This window comes from Bufo gargarizans, chromosome 5, assembly GCF_014858855.1.
Source record: "Bufo gargarizans isolate SCDJY-AF-19 chromosome 5, ASM1485885v1, whole genome shotgun sequence".
Classification (NCBI taxonomy): domain Eukaryota; kingdom Metazoa; phylum Chordata; class Amphibia; order Anura; family Bufonidae; genus Bufo; species Bufo gargarizans.
In genome coordinates, this window is record NC_058084.1 from 210066853 (window position 1) to 210086463 (window position 19611).

General features: G+C 45.6%; 1 protein-coding gene across 1 annotated transcript in view; it reads left to right on the forward strand.

The window, feature by feature from the left end:
- The window catches only part of AMPH (amphiphysin), a 301192-nt gene that overhangs the window by 186701 nt on the left and 94880 nt on the right, over positions 1 to 19611 (forward strand). Inside the window, 1 exon segment of the mRNA XM_044294372.1 lies at positions 12751 to 12889. Coding sequence (XP_044150307.1) covers positions 12751 to 12889 — 139 coding nt within the window.

The window sequence follows — 19611 nt, forward strand, 5'->3', positions numbered from 1 at the left end:
CAGGCACTGCAGCATGTAGTCGCTCATGTGTGCCAGGCTGCCCAGGGGTAAGGACAAGCTGTCCTCTGTGGGAGGCGTATCGTCATCGTCCTGCCTTTCCCCCCAGCCACGCACCAGTGATGGACCCGAGCTGCGTTGGGTGCCACCCCGCTGTGACCATGCTTCATCCTCATCCTCCTCCACCTCCTCCTCATCCTCGTCCTCCTCGTCCTCCAGTAGTGGGCCCTGGCTGGCCACATTTGTACCTGGCCTCTGCTGTTGCCAAAAACCTCCCTCTGAGTCACTTCGAAGAGACTGGCCTGAAAGTGCTAAAAATGACCCCTCTTCCTCCTCCTCCTCCTCCTCCTCCTGGGCCACCTCCTCTTCCATCATCGCCCTAAGTGTTTTCTCAAGGAGACATAGAAGTGGTATTGTAACGCTGATAACGGTGTCATCGCCACTGGCCATGTTGGTGGAGTACTCGAAACAGCGCAACAGGGCACACAGGTCTCGCATGGAGGCCCAGTCATTGGTGGTGAAGTGGTGCTGTTCTGTAGTGCGACTGACCCGTGCGTGCTGCAGCTGAAACTCCACTATGGCCTGCTGCTGCTCGCACAGTCTGTCCAGCATGTGCAAGGTGGAGTTCCACCTGGTGGGCACGTCGCATATGAGGCGGTGAGCGGGAAGGCCGAAGTTACGCTGTAGCGCAGACAGGCGAGCAGCAGCAGGATGTGAACGCCGGAAGCGCGAACAGACGGCCCGCACTTTATGCAGCAGCTCTGACATGTCGGGGTAGTTGTGAATGAACTTCTGCACCACCAAATTCAGCACATGCGCCAAGCAAGGGATGTGCGTCAAATTGGCTAGTCCCAGAGCTGCAACGAGATTTCGCCCATTATCACACACCACCAGGCCGGGCTTGAGGCTCACCGGCAGCAACCACTCGTCGGTCTGTTGTTCAATACCCCGCCACAACTCCTGTGCGGTGTGGGGCCTGTCCCCCAAACATATGAGTTTCAGAATGGCCTGCTGACGTTTACCCCGGGCTGTGCTGAAGTTGGTGGTGAAGGTGTGTGGCTGACTGGATGAGCAGGTGGAAGAAGAGGAGGAGGAAGCCGAGAAGGAGGAGGTGGCAACAGGAGGCAAAGAATGTTGCCCTGCGATCCTTGGCGGCGGAAGGACGTGCGCCAAACAGCTCTCCGCCTGGGGCCCAGCTGCCACTACATTTACCCAGTGTGCAGTTAGGGAGATATAGCGTCCCTGGCCGTGCTTACTGGTCCACGTATCTGTGGTTAGGTGGACCTTGCTACAGATGGCGTTGCGCAGTGCACACTTGATTTTATCGGATACTTGGTTGTGCAGGGAAGGCACGGCTCTCTTGGAGAAGTAGTGCCGGCTGGGAACAACATACTGTGGGACAGCAAGCGACATGAGCTGTTTGAAGCTGTCTGTGTCCACCAGCCTAAATGACAGCATTTCATAGGCCAGTAGTTTAGAAATGCTGGCATTCAGGGCCAGGGATCGAGGGTGGCTAGGTGGGAATTTACGCTTTCTATCAAATGTTTGTGAGATGGAGAGCTGAACGCTGGCGTGTGACATGGTTGAGACGCTTGGTGACGGAGGTGGTGGTGGTGGTGTTGGTGGTACATCCCCTGTTTGCTGGGCGGCAGGTGCCAACGTTCCTCCAGAGGCGGAGGAAGAGGCCGAGGCGGCAGCAGCAGAATAGGCCGAGGCGGCAGCAGCAGAAGAGGTAGCAGGGGGAGCCTGAGTGACTTCCTTGGTTTTAAGGTGTTTACTCCACTGCAGTTCATGCTTTGCATGCAGGTGCCTGGTCATGCAGGTTGTGCTCAGGTTCAGAACGTTAATGCCTCGCTTCAGGCTCTGATGGCACAGCGTGCAAACCACTCGGGTCTTGTCGTCAGCACATTGTTTGAAGAAGTGCCATGCCAGGGAACTCCTTGAAGCTGCCTTTGGGGTGCTCGGTCCCAGATGGCGGCGGTCAGTAGCAGGCGGAGTCTCTTGGCGGCGGGTGTTCTGCTTTTGCCCACTGCTCCCTCTTTTGCTACGCTGTTGGCTCGGTCTCACCACTGCCTCTTCCTCCGAACTGTGAAAGTCAGTGGCACGACCTTCATTCCATGTGGGGTCTAGGACCTCATCGTCCCCTGCATCGTCTTCCACCCAGTCTTGATCCCTGACCTCCTGTTCAGTCTGCACGCTGCAGAAAGACGCAGCAGTTGGCACCTGTGTTTCGTCATCATCAGAGACATGCTGAGGTGGTATTCCCATGTCCTCATCATCAGGAAACATAAGTGGTTGTGCGTCAGTGCATTCTATGTCTTTCACCGCTGGGGAAGGGCTAGGTGGATGCCCTTGGGAAACCCTGCCAGCGGAGTCTTCAAACAGCATAAGAGACTGCTGCATAACTTGAGGCTGAGACAGTTTCCCTGGTATGCATGGGGGTGATGTGACAGACTGATGGGGTTGGTTTTCAGGCGCCATCTGTGCGCTTTCTGCAGAAGACTGGGTGGGAGATAATGTGAACGTGCTGGATCCACTGTCGGCCACCCAATTGACTAATGCCTGTACCTGCTCAGGCCTTACCATCCTTAGAACGGCATTGGGCCCCACCATATATCGCTGTAAATTCTGGCGGCTACTGGGACCTGAGGTAGTTGGTACACTAGGACGTGTGGATGTGGCAGAACGGCCACGTCCTCTCCCAGCACCAGAGGGTCCACTAACACCACCACGACCATGTCCACGTCCGCGTCCCTTACTAGATGTTTTTCTCATTGTTATGGTTCACCACAACAACAAATATATTATTTGGCCCAATGTATTGTATTCAAATTCAGCGGGATATAAATTTGAGGCCTAGTATTTAGGCGCTGGGTGACCGGTATGGATTTAGTGACAGAATTAGACTTGGAAATGCACAGAAGCGTGTGTGTGTGAAGTTATTCTGAATGACCCAATGTGCACCTTGAATATTATATACCCTTTTAGGGATAGATTTCAAATAGCTCTGATATAGCAGAAACCACTAAATTATGAAATTGTTAAATTGGGAATTGTATTTAAACCCAGAACAAAAAATGTGCTTTGACGGACACTAAATAACTTTCCCAGCCACAACAGGACAGCGTTAACGAGAGATTTAGCAGGATATAAATTTGAGGCCTAGTATTTAGGCGCTGGGTGACAGGTATGGGTTTAGTGACAGAATTAGACTTGGAAATACACAGTAGCGGGTGTGTGTGAAGTTATTCTGAATGACCCAATGTGCACCTTGAATATTATATACCCTTTTAGGGATAGATTTCAAATAGCTCTGATATAGCAGAAACCACTAAATTATGAAATTGCTAAATTGGGAATTGTATTTCAACCCAGAACAAAAAATGTGCTTTGACGGACACTAAATAACTTTCCCAGCCACAACAGGACAGCGTTAACGAGAGATTTAGCAGGATATAAATTTGAGGCCTAGTATTTAGGCGCTGGGTGACAGGTATGGGTTTAGTGACAGAATTAGACTTGGAAATACACAGTAGCGGGTGTGTGTGAAGTTATTCTGAATGACCCAATGTGCACCTTGAATATTATATACCCTTTTAGGGATAGATTTCAAATAGCTCTGATATAGCAGAAACCACTAAATTATGAAATTGTTAAATTGGGAATTGTATTTAAACCCAGAACAAAAAATGTGCTTTGACGGACACTAAATAACTTTCCCAGCCACAACAGGACAGCGTTAACGAGAGATTTAGCAGGATATAAATTTGAGGCCTAGTATTTAGGCGCTGGGTGACAGGTATGGGTTTAGTGACAGAATTAGACTTGGAAATACACAGTAGCGGGTGTGTGTGAAGTTATTCTGAATGACCCAATGTGCACCTTGAATATTATATACCCTTTTAGGGATAGATTTCAAATAGCTCTGATATAGCAGAAACCACTAAATTATGAAATTGTTAAATTGGGAATTGTATTTCAACCCAGAACAAAAAATGTGCTTTGACGGACACTAAATAACTTTCCCAGCCACAACAGGACAGCGTTAACGAGAGATTTAGCAGGATATAAATTTGAGGCCTAGTATTTAGGCGCTGGGTGACAGGTATGGGTTTAGTGACAGAATTAGACTTAGAAATACACAGTAGCGGGTGTGTGTGAAGTTATTCTGAATGACCCAATGTGCACCTTGAATATTATATACCCTTTTAGGGATAGATTTCAAATAGCTCTGATATAGCAGAAACCACTAAATTATGAAATTGCTAAATTGGGAATTGTATTTCAACCCAGAACAAAAAATGTGCTTTGACGGACACTAAATAACTTTCCCAGCCACAACAGGACAGCGGTAACGAGAGATTTAGCAGGATATAAATTTGAGGCCTAGTATTTAGGCGCTGGGTGACAGGTATGGGTTTAGTGACAGAATTAGACTTGGAAATACACAGTAGCGGGTGTGTGTGAAGTTATTCTGAATGACCCAATGTGCACCTTGAATATTATATACCCTTTTAGGGATAGATTTCAAATAGCTCTGATATAGCAGAAACCACTAAATTATGAAATTGTTAAATTGGGAATTGTATTTCAACCCAGAACAAAAAATGTGCTTTGACGGACACTAAATAACTTTCCCAGCCACAACAGGACAGCGTTAACGAGAGATTTAGCAGGATATAAATTTGAGGCCTAGTATTTAGGCGCTGGGTGACAGGTATGGGTTTAGTGACAGAATTAGACTTGGAAATACACAGTAGCGGGTGTGTGTGAAGTTATTCTGAATGACCCAATGTGCACCTTGAATATTATATACCCTTTTAGGGATAGATTTCAAATAGCTCTGATATAGCAGAAACCACTAAATTATGAAATTGCTAAATTGGGAATTGTATTTCAACCCAGAACAAAAAATGTGCTTTGACGGACACTAAATAACTTTCCCAGCCACAACAGGACAGCGGTAACGAGAGATTTAGCAGGATATAAATTTGAGGCCTAGTATTTAGGCGCTGGGTGACAGGTATGGGTTTAGTGACAGAATTAGACTTGGAAATACACAGTAGCGGGTGTGTGTGAAGTTATTCTGAATGACCCAATGTGCACCTTGAATATTATATACCCTTTTAGGGATAGATTTCAAATAGCTCTGATATAGCAGGAACCACTAAATTATGAAATTGCTAAATTGGGAATTGTATTTCAACCCAGAACAAAAAATGTGCTTTGACGGACACTAAATAACTTTCCCAGCCACAACAGGACAGCGGTAACGAGAGATTTAGCAGGATATAAATTTGAGGCCTAGTATTTAGGCGCTGGGTGACAGGTATGGGTTTAGTGACAGAATTAGACTTGGAAATACACAGTAGCGGGTGTGTGTGAAGTTATTCTGAATGACCCAATGTGCACCTTGAATATTATATACCCTTTTAGGGATAGATTTCAAATAGCTCTGATATAGCAGGAACCACTAAATTATGAAATTGCTAAATTGGGAATTGTACTTCAACCCAGAACAAAAAATGTGCTTTGACGGACACTAAATAACTTTCCCAGCCACAACAGGACAGCGGTAACGAGAGATTTAGCGGGATATAAATTTGAGGCCTAGTATTTAGGCGCTGGGTGACCGGTATGGATTTAGTGACAGAATTAGACTGGGATATGGCCAAAAAATAACCACACTATTGCTGGTTAAATGCACTTGGTGACGGGCGCAGCTTGCCCCTGATTTAGTATATGGCCAAAAAATGAACAGACTATTGCTGGTTAAATGCACTTGGTGTCACAGCTTGACGCACCACACTACTGAGGGTTAAATGCACTTGGTGACGGGCGCAGCTTGCCCCTGATGTAGTATATGGCCAAAAAATGAACAGACTATTGCTGGTTAAATGCACTTGGTGTGACAGCTTCACCCTGATGTAGGCTTTAGCCAAAAAACAACCACACCATTGAGGGTTAAATGCACTTGGTGACAGGCGCAGCTTGCCCCTGATTTAGTATATGGCCAAAAAAATGAACAGACTATTGCTGGTTAAATGCACTTGGTGTGACAGCTTCACCCTGATGTAGGCTTTAGCCAAAAAACAACCACACCATTGAGGGTTAAATGCACTTGGTCGCAGCTTGGATGCACTTGGTCGCAGCACCGCACAAGACACAAAATGGCCGCCGATCACCCCAGAAAAAAGTGACTGACAAACGGTCTGGGCAGCCTAAAAACAGTGAGTGAGCATTTGAATTTCAGCAGCTCAATGATGCACAGCTGCAGATCGATCGATTAATCAAGTGAAGTCCTTTGGAGGAGTTAATCTGCCTAATCTCGCCCTACTGTCGCATCCGCAACCTCTCCCTACGCTAATCAGAGCAGAGTGACGGGCGGCGCTATGTGACTCCAGCTTAAATAGAGGCTGGGTCACATGGTGCTCTGGCCAATCACAGCCATGCCAATAGTAGGCATGGCTGTGACGGCCTCTTGGGGCAAGTAGTATGACGCTTGTTGATTGGCTGCTTTGCAGCCTTTCAAAAAGCGCCAAGAAAGCGTCACAAAAGCGCCAAGAAAGCGACGAACACCGAACCCGAACCCGGACTTTTACGAAAATGTCCGGGTTCGGGTCCGTGTCACGGACACCCCAAAATTCGGTACGAACCCGAACTATACAGTTCGAGTTCGCTCATCCCTAGTCCTGACATCATGTTGCCTGGGTGTCATAGACTGGTTTCCAAAAGCATCTATGACTCCCAGGCAATGTGACGTCAGGACATGAGCAGTATTGCAATAGGGAGCGCGCGTTGTCCAGGGCAGATACTACATATATGACACATGGAACCGATCTCCCCTCGGATACCTTGTATGAATTTTGTGTCAGTACTTAGATGATACGTAAGTTTCACTGATCTGCACATTTTTCTGAACTTAAATAAAAAGAGAACCACTGCACACTCACGGGTTGTATGCAAAAGAGGTTATTTATTTTGACAAGTCCTCCAAAAGTAGCAAAATAACAAGGAACATTTGCCAATAATTAGTGTGACTGTCATCTTGATGTTTCGGTCACAATAGGACCTCGGTCACAAAAGTCACTAAAAGAAAAAAGAACACCTTAATGATAAGGAAAAGGAGTGGGGTACTAATATATGAAAGAAGGATTAATAATAGATGTGGTCTGTATGTGGAAAGAGAGGCTATGGCCTATGTTAGAGCCACATAGATATCCTGAGATAGAGTCCTGGATAAAATGATTGCAGTATTCTGGTACAGGTGTGGAAAGGCTTAATTCAATCTCAGGAATATATAATCATACAGCATAGGAGAATCTTAGTGATAATATGTGATGGTAGAGTAAAAACATGCTGAAACCTAAATTGAGAAGATATGTGCAAGGTCAGGGATAAGCCTTATAGTAGTGATAGCAGGGTGGTATTGAATCTAAGAAAAAGCTTCCCCTACACGCTGCCTATTGATTGCCAGCTCTTCTCCCTAGTTTATCATTATAAGGTTATCTACATACTGCCAGAATGCTCCCCAATGGCTATACATCAATTACCAACTTTTCCTTAGATTCTATACCATCCCCCTATCACTACTATAGGGCTTATCCCTGACCTTGCACATATTTTCTCAATTTAGGTTTCAGCATGTTTTACTCTACCATCATGTATTCCCGCTAAGATTCTCCTATGCTGTATCATTATATATTCCTGAGATTGAATTAAGCCTTTTCACACCTGTACCAGAATACTGCAATCATTTTATCCAGGACTCTAGCTCAGCATATCTATGTAGCTTTAACATAGGCCATAGCCTCTCTTTCCACATACAGACCACATCTATTATTAATCATTCTTTCATATATTAGTTGTCTCTTATACATTTGTTTTTACTAGATTGTTACTCTCTACTTATATCCCACTCTCTTCCTTTATCACTAATGTGTTCTTTTTTCTTTTAGTGACTTTTGTGACCAAGGTCCTATTGTGACAGAAATGTCAAGATAACAGTCACACTAATTATTATTTGTTCCTTGTTATTTTGCTACTTTTGGAGCACTTGTCAAAATGAATAACCTCTTTTGTATACAACCGGTGAGTGTGCGGTGGTTCTTTTTTTATTTATGTTTGGATCATATCCACTCCAGTGAAGCATCTCATCATTTGGACAGTGAGTGCAACCCCAAGTTATCTAATAATAACTAACATTTTTGTGAACTAACAGAGATGTTTATATTTGTTAATGTTTTTTTTTTCTCATTTATTTATGTACATGACCTATGGGGGCGATTCTAGCACCACTGGGTGGGTCAAGGCCCACAGTGTGTACATTTATTATATGGGTATATATACAGTTGAAACCAGAAGTTTACATACACTATATAACAAGACACATATGCATGTTTTTCTCAATATCTGACATGAAATCAGAATAAAACTTTCCTGTTTTTGGTCTATTAGGATTACCATAATTATTATTATTTTCCAAATTTCCAAATTATTACTTCCTGCAATGTCAAAAAATGTTGCTGCCTAAGATCACTATGCCTTCAAACAAATCTGGACTGCCCATATGATGATGTCCTGTGTTTGGAAGCTTCTGTTAGGTTTGTTGGCAACATCTGAGTTAATTAGAGACACACCTGTGGGTGTATTTTAATGCACACCTGAAACACACTGCTTCTTTGTGTAGCATCATGGGAAAGTCTGAAGAAGCCAAGATATCAGGAAGAGAATTGTGGACTTGCACAAGTCTGGCTCAACCCTGGGTGCAATTTCAAGATACCTGAAGGTGCCTCGTTCATCTGTACAAGCAATTATATGCAAGTTTAAACAAGATGGGAATGTCCAGCCATCATACCACTTAGGAAGGAGGCGGGTTCTGTGTCACAGAGATGATGGTGCTTTGGTCCGACATGTGCATATCAACCCAAGAACAAAAGCAAAAGACCTTGTGAAGATGATGGCAGAAGCTGGTAAGATTGTGTCAATATCCACAGTGAAACAAGTACTGTATCAACATGGGCTGAAAGGCCACTCTGCCAGGAAGAAGCCATTACTCCAAAAGAAACATAAAAAGCCAGATTAATGTTGGCAAATGCACACAGGAACAAAAACCTACATTTTTGGAGACATGTCCTGTGGTCTGAAGAAACTAAAATGGAACTTTTTGGCCATAATGACCATCATTACGTTTGGAGGAAAAAGGGAGAAGCTTGGAAGCCTAAGAACACCATCCCAACTGTGAAACATGGGGGTGGCAGCATCATGTTTTGGGGTTGTTTTGCTGCAGGAGGGACTCGTACACTTCACAAAATAAATGGCATCATGAGGAAAGAAGATTACCGTATTTTTCGCCCTATAAGACGCACTTTCTCCTCAAAAGTGGGAGGAAAATGGCAGTGCGTCTTATGGGGCGAATGCTGCCGTTTGCACTGATACACCGCCGACCGCATGCTGCACAGCGCGGCCAGCGTGTATCAGCAAGGAGGGAGGAGGGGCTGGGGGCCTGCATCTAATTTTGTAATAGCAGCGGGGCCCGATGCAGTCACTGTATTCTATTGCATCAGGCCCCACTCACTGTACTAATCGTATCTACGGTAACTGCAGGCAGTGTTTAACTATAGAATATGTTCGATCCAGCAGCCTGTACTTACTACCGCAGAAGGCAGGAGGCTGGGCGGGCGGGCACTAGCAGCGTAACTTCCTACGTCATGTGCCTGCTCCGCCCACTTTATGAATGAAGCAGGCGGCTCGGGCACGTGACATAGTGAGTTACGCTGCCAGTGCCCACTCGCCAAGCCTCCTGCCTCGTGCCTGCTATGTTTGTAAGTAGAGGCTGCTGGATTGAACATATTCTATATGTAAACATTGCCTGCAGTTACCGTAGATACGATTAGTACAGTGAGTGGGGCCCGGTGCAATAGAATACAATGACTGCACTGGGCCCCCGCTGCCATTAAAAAACTAGTGTAGATGCCAGCCCCCACCCCCTGTATTGAGGGTCATTCAGAGTGGCTGACACTGTTATGGGGGAATCTGTGGATGACAAATAGCATAACATGCTATTTATCTGTCATCCACAGATCCCCCCATAGCAGTGTTATGCCATCCACAGATGCCCCATAACAGTGTCATCCACAGATGCCCCAATAACAGTCCCATCCACAGACGCCTCCATAAGTGTCAGCCACAAAAGCCCCCATAACAGTGTCAACCACAGACCCCCATAACATTGCCATCCACAGACCCCCATAACAGTGCCATCCACAGACGCTCATAACAGTGTCAGCCACAGACCCCCGTAAGAGTGCCATCCACAGACCCCCAAAACAGTCTCATCCACAGATCCCCCATAACAGTGCGTCATTCACAGTTCCCCGATAATAGTGTCATTCACAGGCTACCATTAGTTCAAAGCCCACCAAAAGCACACCTTTTGGCTCAAATTTCTTTCTTATTTTCCTCCTCAAAAACCTAGGTGCGTCTTATAGGGCGAAAAATACGGTATGTGGAAATACTGAATCACCATCTCAAGACATGAGCCAGGAAGTTAAAGGGTTTGTCTGGGTTCAGAGCTGAATACGGACATACCTCCATTTTCACCCAGTCCATGCTCCGATGCTCTCCTTTGCCCTGCGCTAAATCACACAGGGCAAAGGCATTTTCAGGAGTTTCGGTGACGAACCGGGCTCTCCATAGGTCTGCCAGGAAGCTGATGCTTTAGCGCTTCCCAAGCCAGTAAAACGGCTAGGGCAGCACTAAAGCATGCCCATCAGAGCCAGTGACGTCACCGAACACACTGCCGGGCGGAAGCTTCCGCCCGGCAGTGTGTTATTGTAAACAAAAGAGCCCTTGCTCTGTGCTATCTAGCACAGGGCAAGGGAGCACATTGGAGCATGAGATGCTCCTTTGATAACATCAGGGGGGCTGCCTGGGTGAAAAAATAGGTATGTCCGGGTTCAGCTCTGAACCTGGACAATCCCTTTAAAGCTTGGGCGGAAATGGGTCTTCCAAATGGACAATGACCCGACGCATACTGCCAAACTGGTTACAAAGTGGCTTAAGGATAACAAAGTCAATGTTTTTGAGTGGCCATCACAAAGCCCTGATCTCAATCCAATTGAAAATGTATGGGCAAAGCTGAAAAGGAAGGTGCGAACCAACCGACAAGCAAACATGGCTTAGTTATACCAGTTTTGTTAGGAGGAATGGGCCCAAATTCCGACCAACTATTGTGAGAAGGTTGTGGAAGGGTATCCAAAACGTTTGACCCAAGTCATACAGTTTACGGGCAATGGTGCCAAGTATTAATGAAATATATGTAAACTTTTGACTTTCCAGAAAGTTATAAAGCTGCCTTAAAACATTCTCTCTCTCTCTCTCTCTCTCTCTCATTATTCTGGCATTTAGCAAAGAATAATAATTATGGTAATCCTAATTGACCAAAAACAGGAAAGGTTTATTCTGATTTCATGTCAGATATTGAGAAAAACATGCATATGTGTCTTGTTATATAGTGTATGTAAACTTCAGATTTCAACTGTATATGTGTTGAACATTGGTGTATACTGTAACTCTGCTTCAAAAAGACGTCACATTCTTGGTGAACAAGTTAGGACATGCATTGGAGACATCGAGTGCTGCAGTATTTTCCCCAAATCCTTGATTATCTGGGGCCTGCTGGTCTTAGACTGCTGGCACCGCCACTGCATGGACTATCCAATTTGGACCGGTAGTGCTGCTCAATTTTGGATATTACTGGAAAATATCTTGCCATTTAAAATACTACATAATCCCTCCCCCTCCTTTCCATAATAGCTCACATTCCCCTGATCAGTAACTGTTGAAATACTGTACCTGTGTGATCTATTATAAACCTAACTAGAACCTTTCCCATGTTAAATCCAGTGCCCTTGGTAAAAATACATAATGTCAGACCACAAATTAAAGCCATTAGGAGAGCTTGCGTTCAGCTTCAGAATCCAGTAGAATTGCCTTGTGCAGACTTTATGTATCCAATCTCCACATGCTTGGACCTCACCTATGGAAATCACAAAAATGAAGTGAAATGACTGAAATATTTCTAACTTCTGTCCCCACAGCATAACAGCAGTGGCCAGGGTTGATTTTGATCCATCACTGTGTAGAGATTTTAGGTTTAAGTTCTGTACATTTTAATTTGACATGTGCAAATGTTCTGAATGTACTGTATTGGGCAAAACAAGTGCACTGTATTATAGAGTTATACTCCGTTAGAAATTTTTATTCTAGAGGAAAATACCTCCATATAATGGCACAATCAGGAAACACCATAGGTACCATACAATTCAGCAACATACATGAGGCCTAACAGAGACTGGACCTTTAGTAGTCACTTCAAATTCTAATTGTGAGTTTGGTGAATGTCATGAATGATTGGTAAGGTGTATAATGGAAGATTAGACTATAAGTAACTGACAGCATTCTTTAAAAAAAAGATACAATTAAAAAAATATATAATTTTGTTTTAATATTTTTGTTTAATATTGCCACAGAAATCGATGGTGAGTGTTTTGGCTTACCTCCTAGGTAAAACGTTAGATTGCAGTGCTTTTGGACTATGGTTAAACGTTAAGCTGTTAATCATGCAGAAAGATACTCAGTAGATTAGTGACCCCTTATTGTCCTACTAGAATACATTTTCTTATATGTATATTGTACTAATTTTTAGACCAGAATATCATCATGAGAGTGTCTTTATTTCATCTGTGTTAGTGATTCTGGTCCACTCCGCATTGCAAAGACCCCATCGCCACCCGAAGAGGTTCCACAGATACCAAGTCCAGTAGCAAGTCCTAACCATACATTAGCACCATCCTCTCCTGCACCAGCAAGGCCTAAATCTCCTTCACAGGTATGTAGAGATCATACAGTAGAAAAAAAGCTATGAATGTGCTAATTTCTGCTGCAAACGTTCACATCAAAAATATTTACTAACTTAATGCTGCATATAAGGTATCATTCTTCAGAGAAGCCTAAAATCTAACAGCATTTTAGGAATGATGATCCTCTAGATTACTTTTGCTATATATTGGAACAACTCAATTTGTAGGCATGTGTCAAGCGTTTGACTTGAAGAAGTAGCAGCTTCAAACTCAGGATGCTAACACTGAGCACCCATGGTTGGTGCGTTACATTGTTCTGCCGAAATTCAAGATAAAAAAAAAACAGCACTGCTGTTGCCCATAGATACCAATCAGATTCCACCTTTCATTTTTGATACCTCCTTTGGAAAATTAAAGGTGGAATCTGATTGGTTGCTATGGGCAACAAAGCCAGTTCTACTTTATACTCGTTTGATAAGTGACCCCATTTATCTATTTAAATAGGCTTATAAGCCCTAGCATTTATGAAATAGGTATAAACGGAAAACACTAATGTAACATATTGTGACCTCAGACAAAGGTCTTCATCAGGCATAATTATTTAGTGTACCTTTACAAGTATACTGTATATACACTTAACACAATTGAAACCTGAAATCCAAAAGAAAGTGGAGGGGATACTTCAGTCGGAGGCAGTGCCCACTTGTCTTTTGAGCACATTTTACATGGAACAGCTTTTCGCCGTATTTTTTGTATGGCCCATTTATATACTTGTATAGGTTAATCATGTCCCCCCTTAGACGTCTCTTCTCAAGACTAAATAAATTCAATTATTTTAATCTTTCTTCATAACTAAGACCCTCCATGCCCCTTATCATTTTAGTAGCTTTCCTCTGTACTTTTCCCAGCTGCAGTGCATCCTTTTTATGTACTGGTGCTCAGAACTTGACTGCAGATTTCAGATGAGGCCGCACCAGCGCTTTGTAAAGTGGTAGTATTACATCCCTTCCCCGCGAGTCCGTGCCTCGTTTAATGCTTGACAATATCCTGGAGGCCTTAGAAGCAGCTGATTGACATTGTATGCTGTAATTTAATCTACCATCCACAAGGACACCCAAATCCTTCTCAATAAGTGACTCTCCCAGTGCTACATCACTAGGACATATGAAGCACAGAAATTATTACTACCAAGATGCATAACTTTACATTTGTCCACATTGAACCTCTTTTGCCAAGTTGATGCCCAATCATTCAGAGTGTTCAAGTCAGCTTGTAGTGTGTGGACATCTTCCATAGACTGTACACAGCTTAGTGTCATTTGCAAAAATTGATATGGTGCTATTAATCCCATCCTCAATATTATAAAAAAAATACATTAAATAATAAAGGGCCCAGCACTGAACCTCGGGGTGCACTACTTATAACCTGGGACCATTCTGAATAGGAATCATTGACCACAACTCTCTGGACACGGTCCTTCAGCCAGTTTTCAATCCAATTGCAAACTATACTTTCCAAGCCAATAGACCTTACTTTACTTATTAAGCGTCTATGAGGGACAGTATCAAAAGCCTTTGCAAAATCCAGAAACACTACATCCAATGCCACCCCTCTGTCCAGGCTACTACTCATCTCCTCATAAAAACAAATCAGATTAGTCTGACAACTTTTGTCCTTGGTAAACCCATGCTGGTTATCACTTATAATATTATTTATAGTCACATACTCCTGTATATAGCCCCTTAAGAGTCCTTCAAACACTTTTACCACAACAGAAGTTAAACTAACTGGTCTATAATTACCTGTGGGGGACCGTGGTCCTTTTTTGAATATGGGCACCACGTTTGCCTTGCACCAATCACTTGGCACTGTACCAGTCCCTAGAGAATCCTTAAAAATTATAAACAGGGGCACAGCAATGACTGAACTGAGTTCTTTAAGAACTCTTGGGTGTACTCCATCTGGACCCGGAGCTTTGTTCACATTTACCCTATTTAACTTCTCTTGGACCATATCTACAGTTAGCCAATTGTATATACACTCACCTAAAGAATTATTAGGAACACCATACTAATACGGTGTTGGATCCCCTTTTGCCTTCAGAACTGCCTTAATTCTACATGGCATTGATTCAACAAGGTGCTGATAGCATTCTTTAGAAATGTTGGCCCATATAAATAGGATAGCATCTTGCAGTTGATGGAGATTTGAGGGATGCACATCCAGGGCACAAAGCTCCCGTTCCACCACATCCCAAAGATGCTCTATTGGGTTGAGATCTGGTGACTGTGGGGGTCATTTTAGTACTGTGAACTCATTGTCATGTTCAAGAAACCAATTTGAAATGATTCAAGCTTTGTGACATGGTGCATTATCCTGCTGAAAGTAGCCATCAGAGGATGGGTACATGGTGGTCATGAAGGGATGGACATGGTCAGAAACAATGCTCAGGTAGCCCGTGGCATTTAAGCAATGGCCAATTGGCACTAAGAGGCCTAAAGTGTGCCCAGAAAACATCCCCCACACCATTACACCACCACCACCAGCCTGCACAGTGGTAACAAGGCATGATGGATACATGTTCTCATTCTGTTTATGCCAAATTCGGACTCTACCATTTGAATATCTCAACAGAAATCGAGACTCATCAGACCAGGCAACATTTTTCCGGTCTTTAACAGTCCAATTTTGGTGAGCTCATTCAAAGAGTTTTCTTTATTTTCATGACTATGAAAATTGTAGATTCACACTGAAGGCATCAAAACTATAAATTAACACATGTGGAATTATATACATAACAAAAAAGTGTGAAACAACTGAAAATATGTCATATTCTAGGTTCTTCAAAGTAGCCACCTTTTGCTTTGATTACTGCTTTGCGCACTCTTGGCATTCTCTTGATGAGCTTCAAGAGGTAGTCACCTGAAATGGTTTTCACTTCACAGGTGTGCCCTGTCAGGTTTAATAAGTGGGATTTATTGCCTTATAAATGGAGTTCGGACCATCAGTTGCGTTTGTGGAGAAGTCAGGTGGATACACAGCTGATAGTCCTACTGAATAGACTGTTAGAATTTGTATTATGGCAAGAAAAAAACAGCTAAGTAAAGAAAAACAAGTGGCCATCATTACTTTAAGAAATGAAGGTCAGTCAGTCCGAAAAATTGGGAAAACTTTGAAAGTGTCCCCAAGTGCAGTCACAAAAACTATCAAGCGCTACAAAGAAACTGGCTCACATGCGGACCGCCCCAGAAAACGAAGACCAAGAGTCACTCTGTTGCGGAGGATAAGTTCATCCGAGTCACCAGCCTCAGAAATCGCAGGTTAACAGCAGCTCAGATTAGAGACCAGGTCAATGCCACACATAGTTCTAGCAGCAGACACATCTCTAGAACAACTGTTAAGAGGAGACTGTGTGAATCAGGCCTTCATGGTAGAATATCTGCTAGGAAACCACTGCTAAGGACAGGCAACTGTCATGGAACCATGAACCAGACGTACAACAAGAGATGAATGGAAATAAGAAGGCTTTATTGAAAATAAAGCTGTAAGGCAAAAGTCCAAACGGATGGCTAAACCGAAGCAGGGTCTTGTGAAACCAGAGATCAGGAACCAGAAGGGTAGTCAGATGAAGCCAGGATCAGGAACCAACAGGGTAGTCAGACGAAGCAAGGATCAGGAATCAGCAGGGTAGTCAGACGAAGCCAGGATCAGGAACCAGAAGCAGCAGCAGTCTTAGAAGCATGTGAGCACAGGAGGACCAAGCAGGGAACTGAAGCCACAGACCTCCTATATATATGAGCTAGGCATCCAGCTCCTCCCAGTGGGAAGGAGGAGCCGCAGGGTGGGAGGCTACAAGAAACCCAGAAACCAAGATGGCCGCCAGCACATGTCAAACGAAGGAGACCAGCAAGGAGGTAAGACAATGACAGTACCTCCCCCTCAAGGGCCCCTCCTCCGCGGAGTAAGGAACGGTTTCTGAGGGAAGCGTGCGTGGAAGGCTCGGAGCAAGGCAGGAGCATGGACATCTGCGGAGGGAACCCAGGAACGCTCCTCTGGACCATAACCACGCCAATGGACCAAAAACTGCACCCGGCCGCGGACCAGGCGTGAGTCCAGGATATTGCTCAACTCATACTCCTCACGATTGCCCACTTGGACCGGACGAGGCCGAGGAATCGAGGAAGTGAAACGATTACACACCAGTGGCTTCAAGAGGGAGACATGAAACACGTTGGAGATCCGCATGCCAGGAGGAAGCGCAAGGGCATAGGCTACCGGGTTTACCCTGCGAAGCACTCGGAAGGGACCAACAAAGCGAGGCGCCAGCTTGGGAGTGGGCACTCGAAGGTTGAGGTTGCGGGTGGACAACCATACGCGGTCTCCGACCTGGTAGGAAGGAGCGGCCGCTCGTCTGCGATCAGCCTGGAGTCTCTGGCGCTGCGCAGAGACCTCAAGGGACCTCTGGATCTGTACCCAAGAAGCACGTAGGACGGAAAGGTGATCCTCCACAGCCGGAATATCCTGGGGAGAGAATACCTCCGGTAACACGGCAGGTTGGAACCCATAATTGGCTATGAAGGGAGACGTCCCAGAGGAAGAGTTCACCGCCGTGTTCCTGGCAAACTCAGCCCAAGGCAGGAGGTCAACCCAATTGTCTTGGTGATCGGAGACATAGCAACGAAGGAATTGCTCCAAGGCCTGATTGGATCGTTCTGCGGCCCCATTGGACTGAGGGTGGTAGGCCGATGAGAAAGAGAGATGAATCCCCAACTGGGAGCAAAAGGCGCGCCAGAACCTGGACACAAACTGACTCCCCTGATCCGACACAATCTCCTTGGGCAAACCGTGCAACCGGAAGACCTCCCTGGCAAAAATCGAGGCCAACTCTTGTGCAGAGGGTAACTTCTTGAGAGGTACACAGTGGCACATTTTGGAAAACCGATCCACTATCATGAGAATGACCGTATGGCCTCGGGATGCAGGGAGGTCCACAATGAAATCCATCCCCAGGTGTGACCATGGACGCTCCCCGGTGGCTATGGGTTGCAAAAGGCCCAACGGAAGGTGCCGAGGGGACTTACTCTGGGCACAAACGGAGCATGCCGCTACATATGCGGCGATGTCGGAACGTAGAGAAGGCCACCAGAACAGACGTGAAACAGCCCAGGACAGCTGATTCTTTCCAGGATGCCCCGTGGCCTTGGAGTTATGGTAGGTTCGCAACAACCGAGTGCGCAACTCCTCAGGCACAAAACACCTGCCGTTGGGTCTCCCAGAGGGAGCACTAGATTGAGCCGCCAAAATCTGCTCACCCAGGGGAGAGGTCAGGCTGGTGCGAATGGCGGCCAGGATCTGATTCAGAGGTATGACCGAAGTCGGAATCGACTCCTCCCCGGACAGCTCGGAGTACTGCCGTGATAAGGCATCCGCTCTGATGTTCTTGGAACCGGGTAGGTAGGAGACCACGTAATTAAAACGTGACAAGAACAGAGCCCATCTGGCCTGACGTGGTGTCAATCTCTTGGCCTCAGAGAGGTAGGTCAGATTCTTGTGGTCCGTCAGGATGAGAACCGGAACCACCGAGCCCTCGAGCAAGTGCCTCCATTCTTTAAGGGCCTGCACGATGGCCAATAACTCCCTGTCACCAATCTGATAGTTGCACTCCGCGGAAGACAGTTTCCGGGAGTAAAACCCACAAGGAAGCAGAGGACCCTCTGGTGTTCTACGCTGAGACAGGAGGGCGCCTACTCCCGTCTCAGACGCGTCCACCTCGAGGACAAACGGCAACCCAGGGTTGGGATGCGACAGAATCGGAGCCGACACAAAGGCGGACTTTAGAGCCTCAAAAGCTCGGATGGCCTCGGGCGGCCAGACCTGGGGATTACTGCCCTTCCTGGTCAGATCCGTGAGAGGCTTGGCTAGCATGGAAAAGTCTCTGATGAACTTCCGATAATAATTGGCGAAGCCCAAAAAGCGCTGCAGGGCACGAAGACCACTGGGCTGGGGCCACTGTAAGACAGCCGAAACCTTCTCAGGATCCATGGAGAACCCCTCAGCGGAAATGATGTAACCTAAGAAGGTTACCTGGGATCGGTGAAATTCGCATTTCTCAAGCTTACCGAACAGCTTGTTCTCTTGTAACCGTTGCAACACTCGTCTGACATCCTGAATGTGGGCCTCCATGGATTCAGAATATACCAAGATGTCATCCAAATAGACCACCACACACTGCTGCAACAGGTCACGGAAAACATCGTTGATGAATTCCTGGAAGACTGCGGGCGCATTGCACAACCCAAAGGGCATAACCAAGGATTCATAATGACCGGTCCTGGTGTTAAACGCGGTCTTCCACTCATCGCCCGCCTTGATCCTTACCAGGTTATATGCCGCCCTCAGGTCGAGTTTGGTAAAGACCGTGGCCCCTTTGAGGCGATCGAACAGCTCGGAAATCAAGGGTATCGGGTAAGCGTTCTTGATCGTGATGCGATTGAGACCCCTGTAATCGATGCAAGGCCTCAACTCACCGCCCTTCTTTTTCACAAAGAAAAATCCAGCCCCTGCCGGGGACGAGGATTTGCGAATGTGTCCGCGTGAAAGCGCCTCCCTCACGTACTCCTCCATGGCCTCATTCTCCGCTACCGACAGTGGATAGACTACGAGGAGGAACGGCACCAGATTGTAACTCTATGGCACAATCGTATGGGCGGTGCGGAGGTAGGGCAACCGCACGCACCTTATCGAATATATC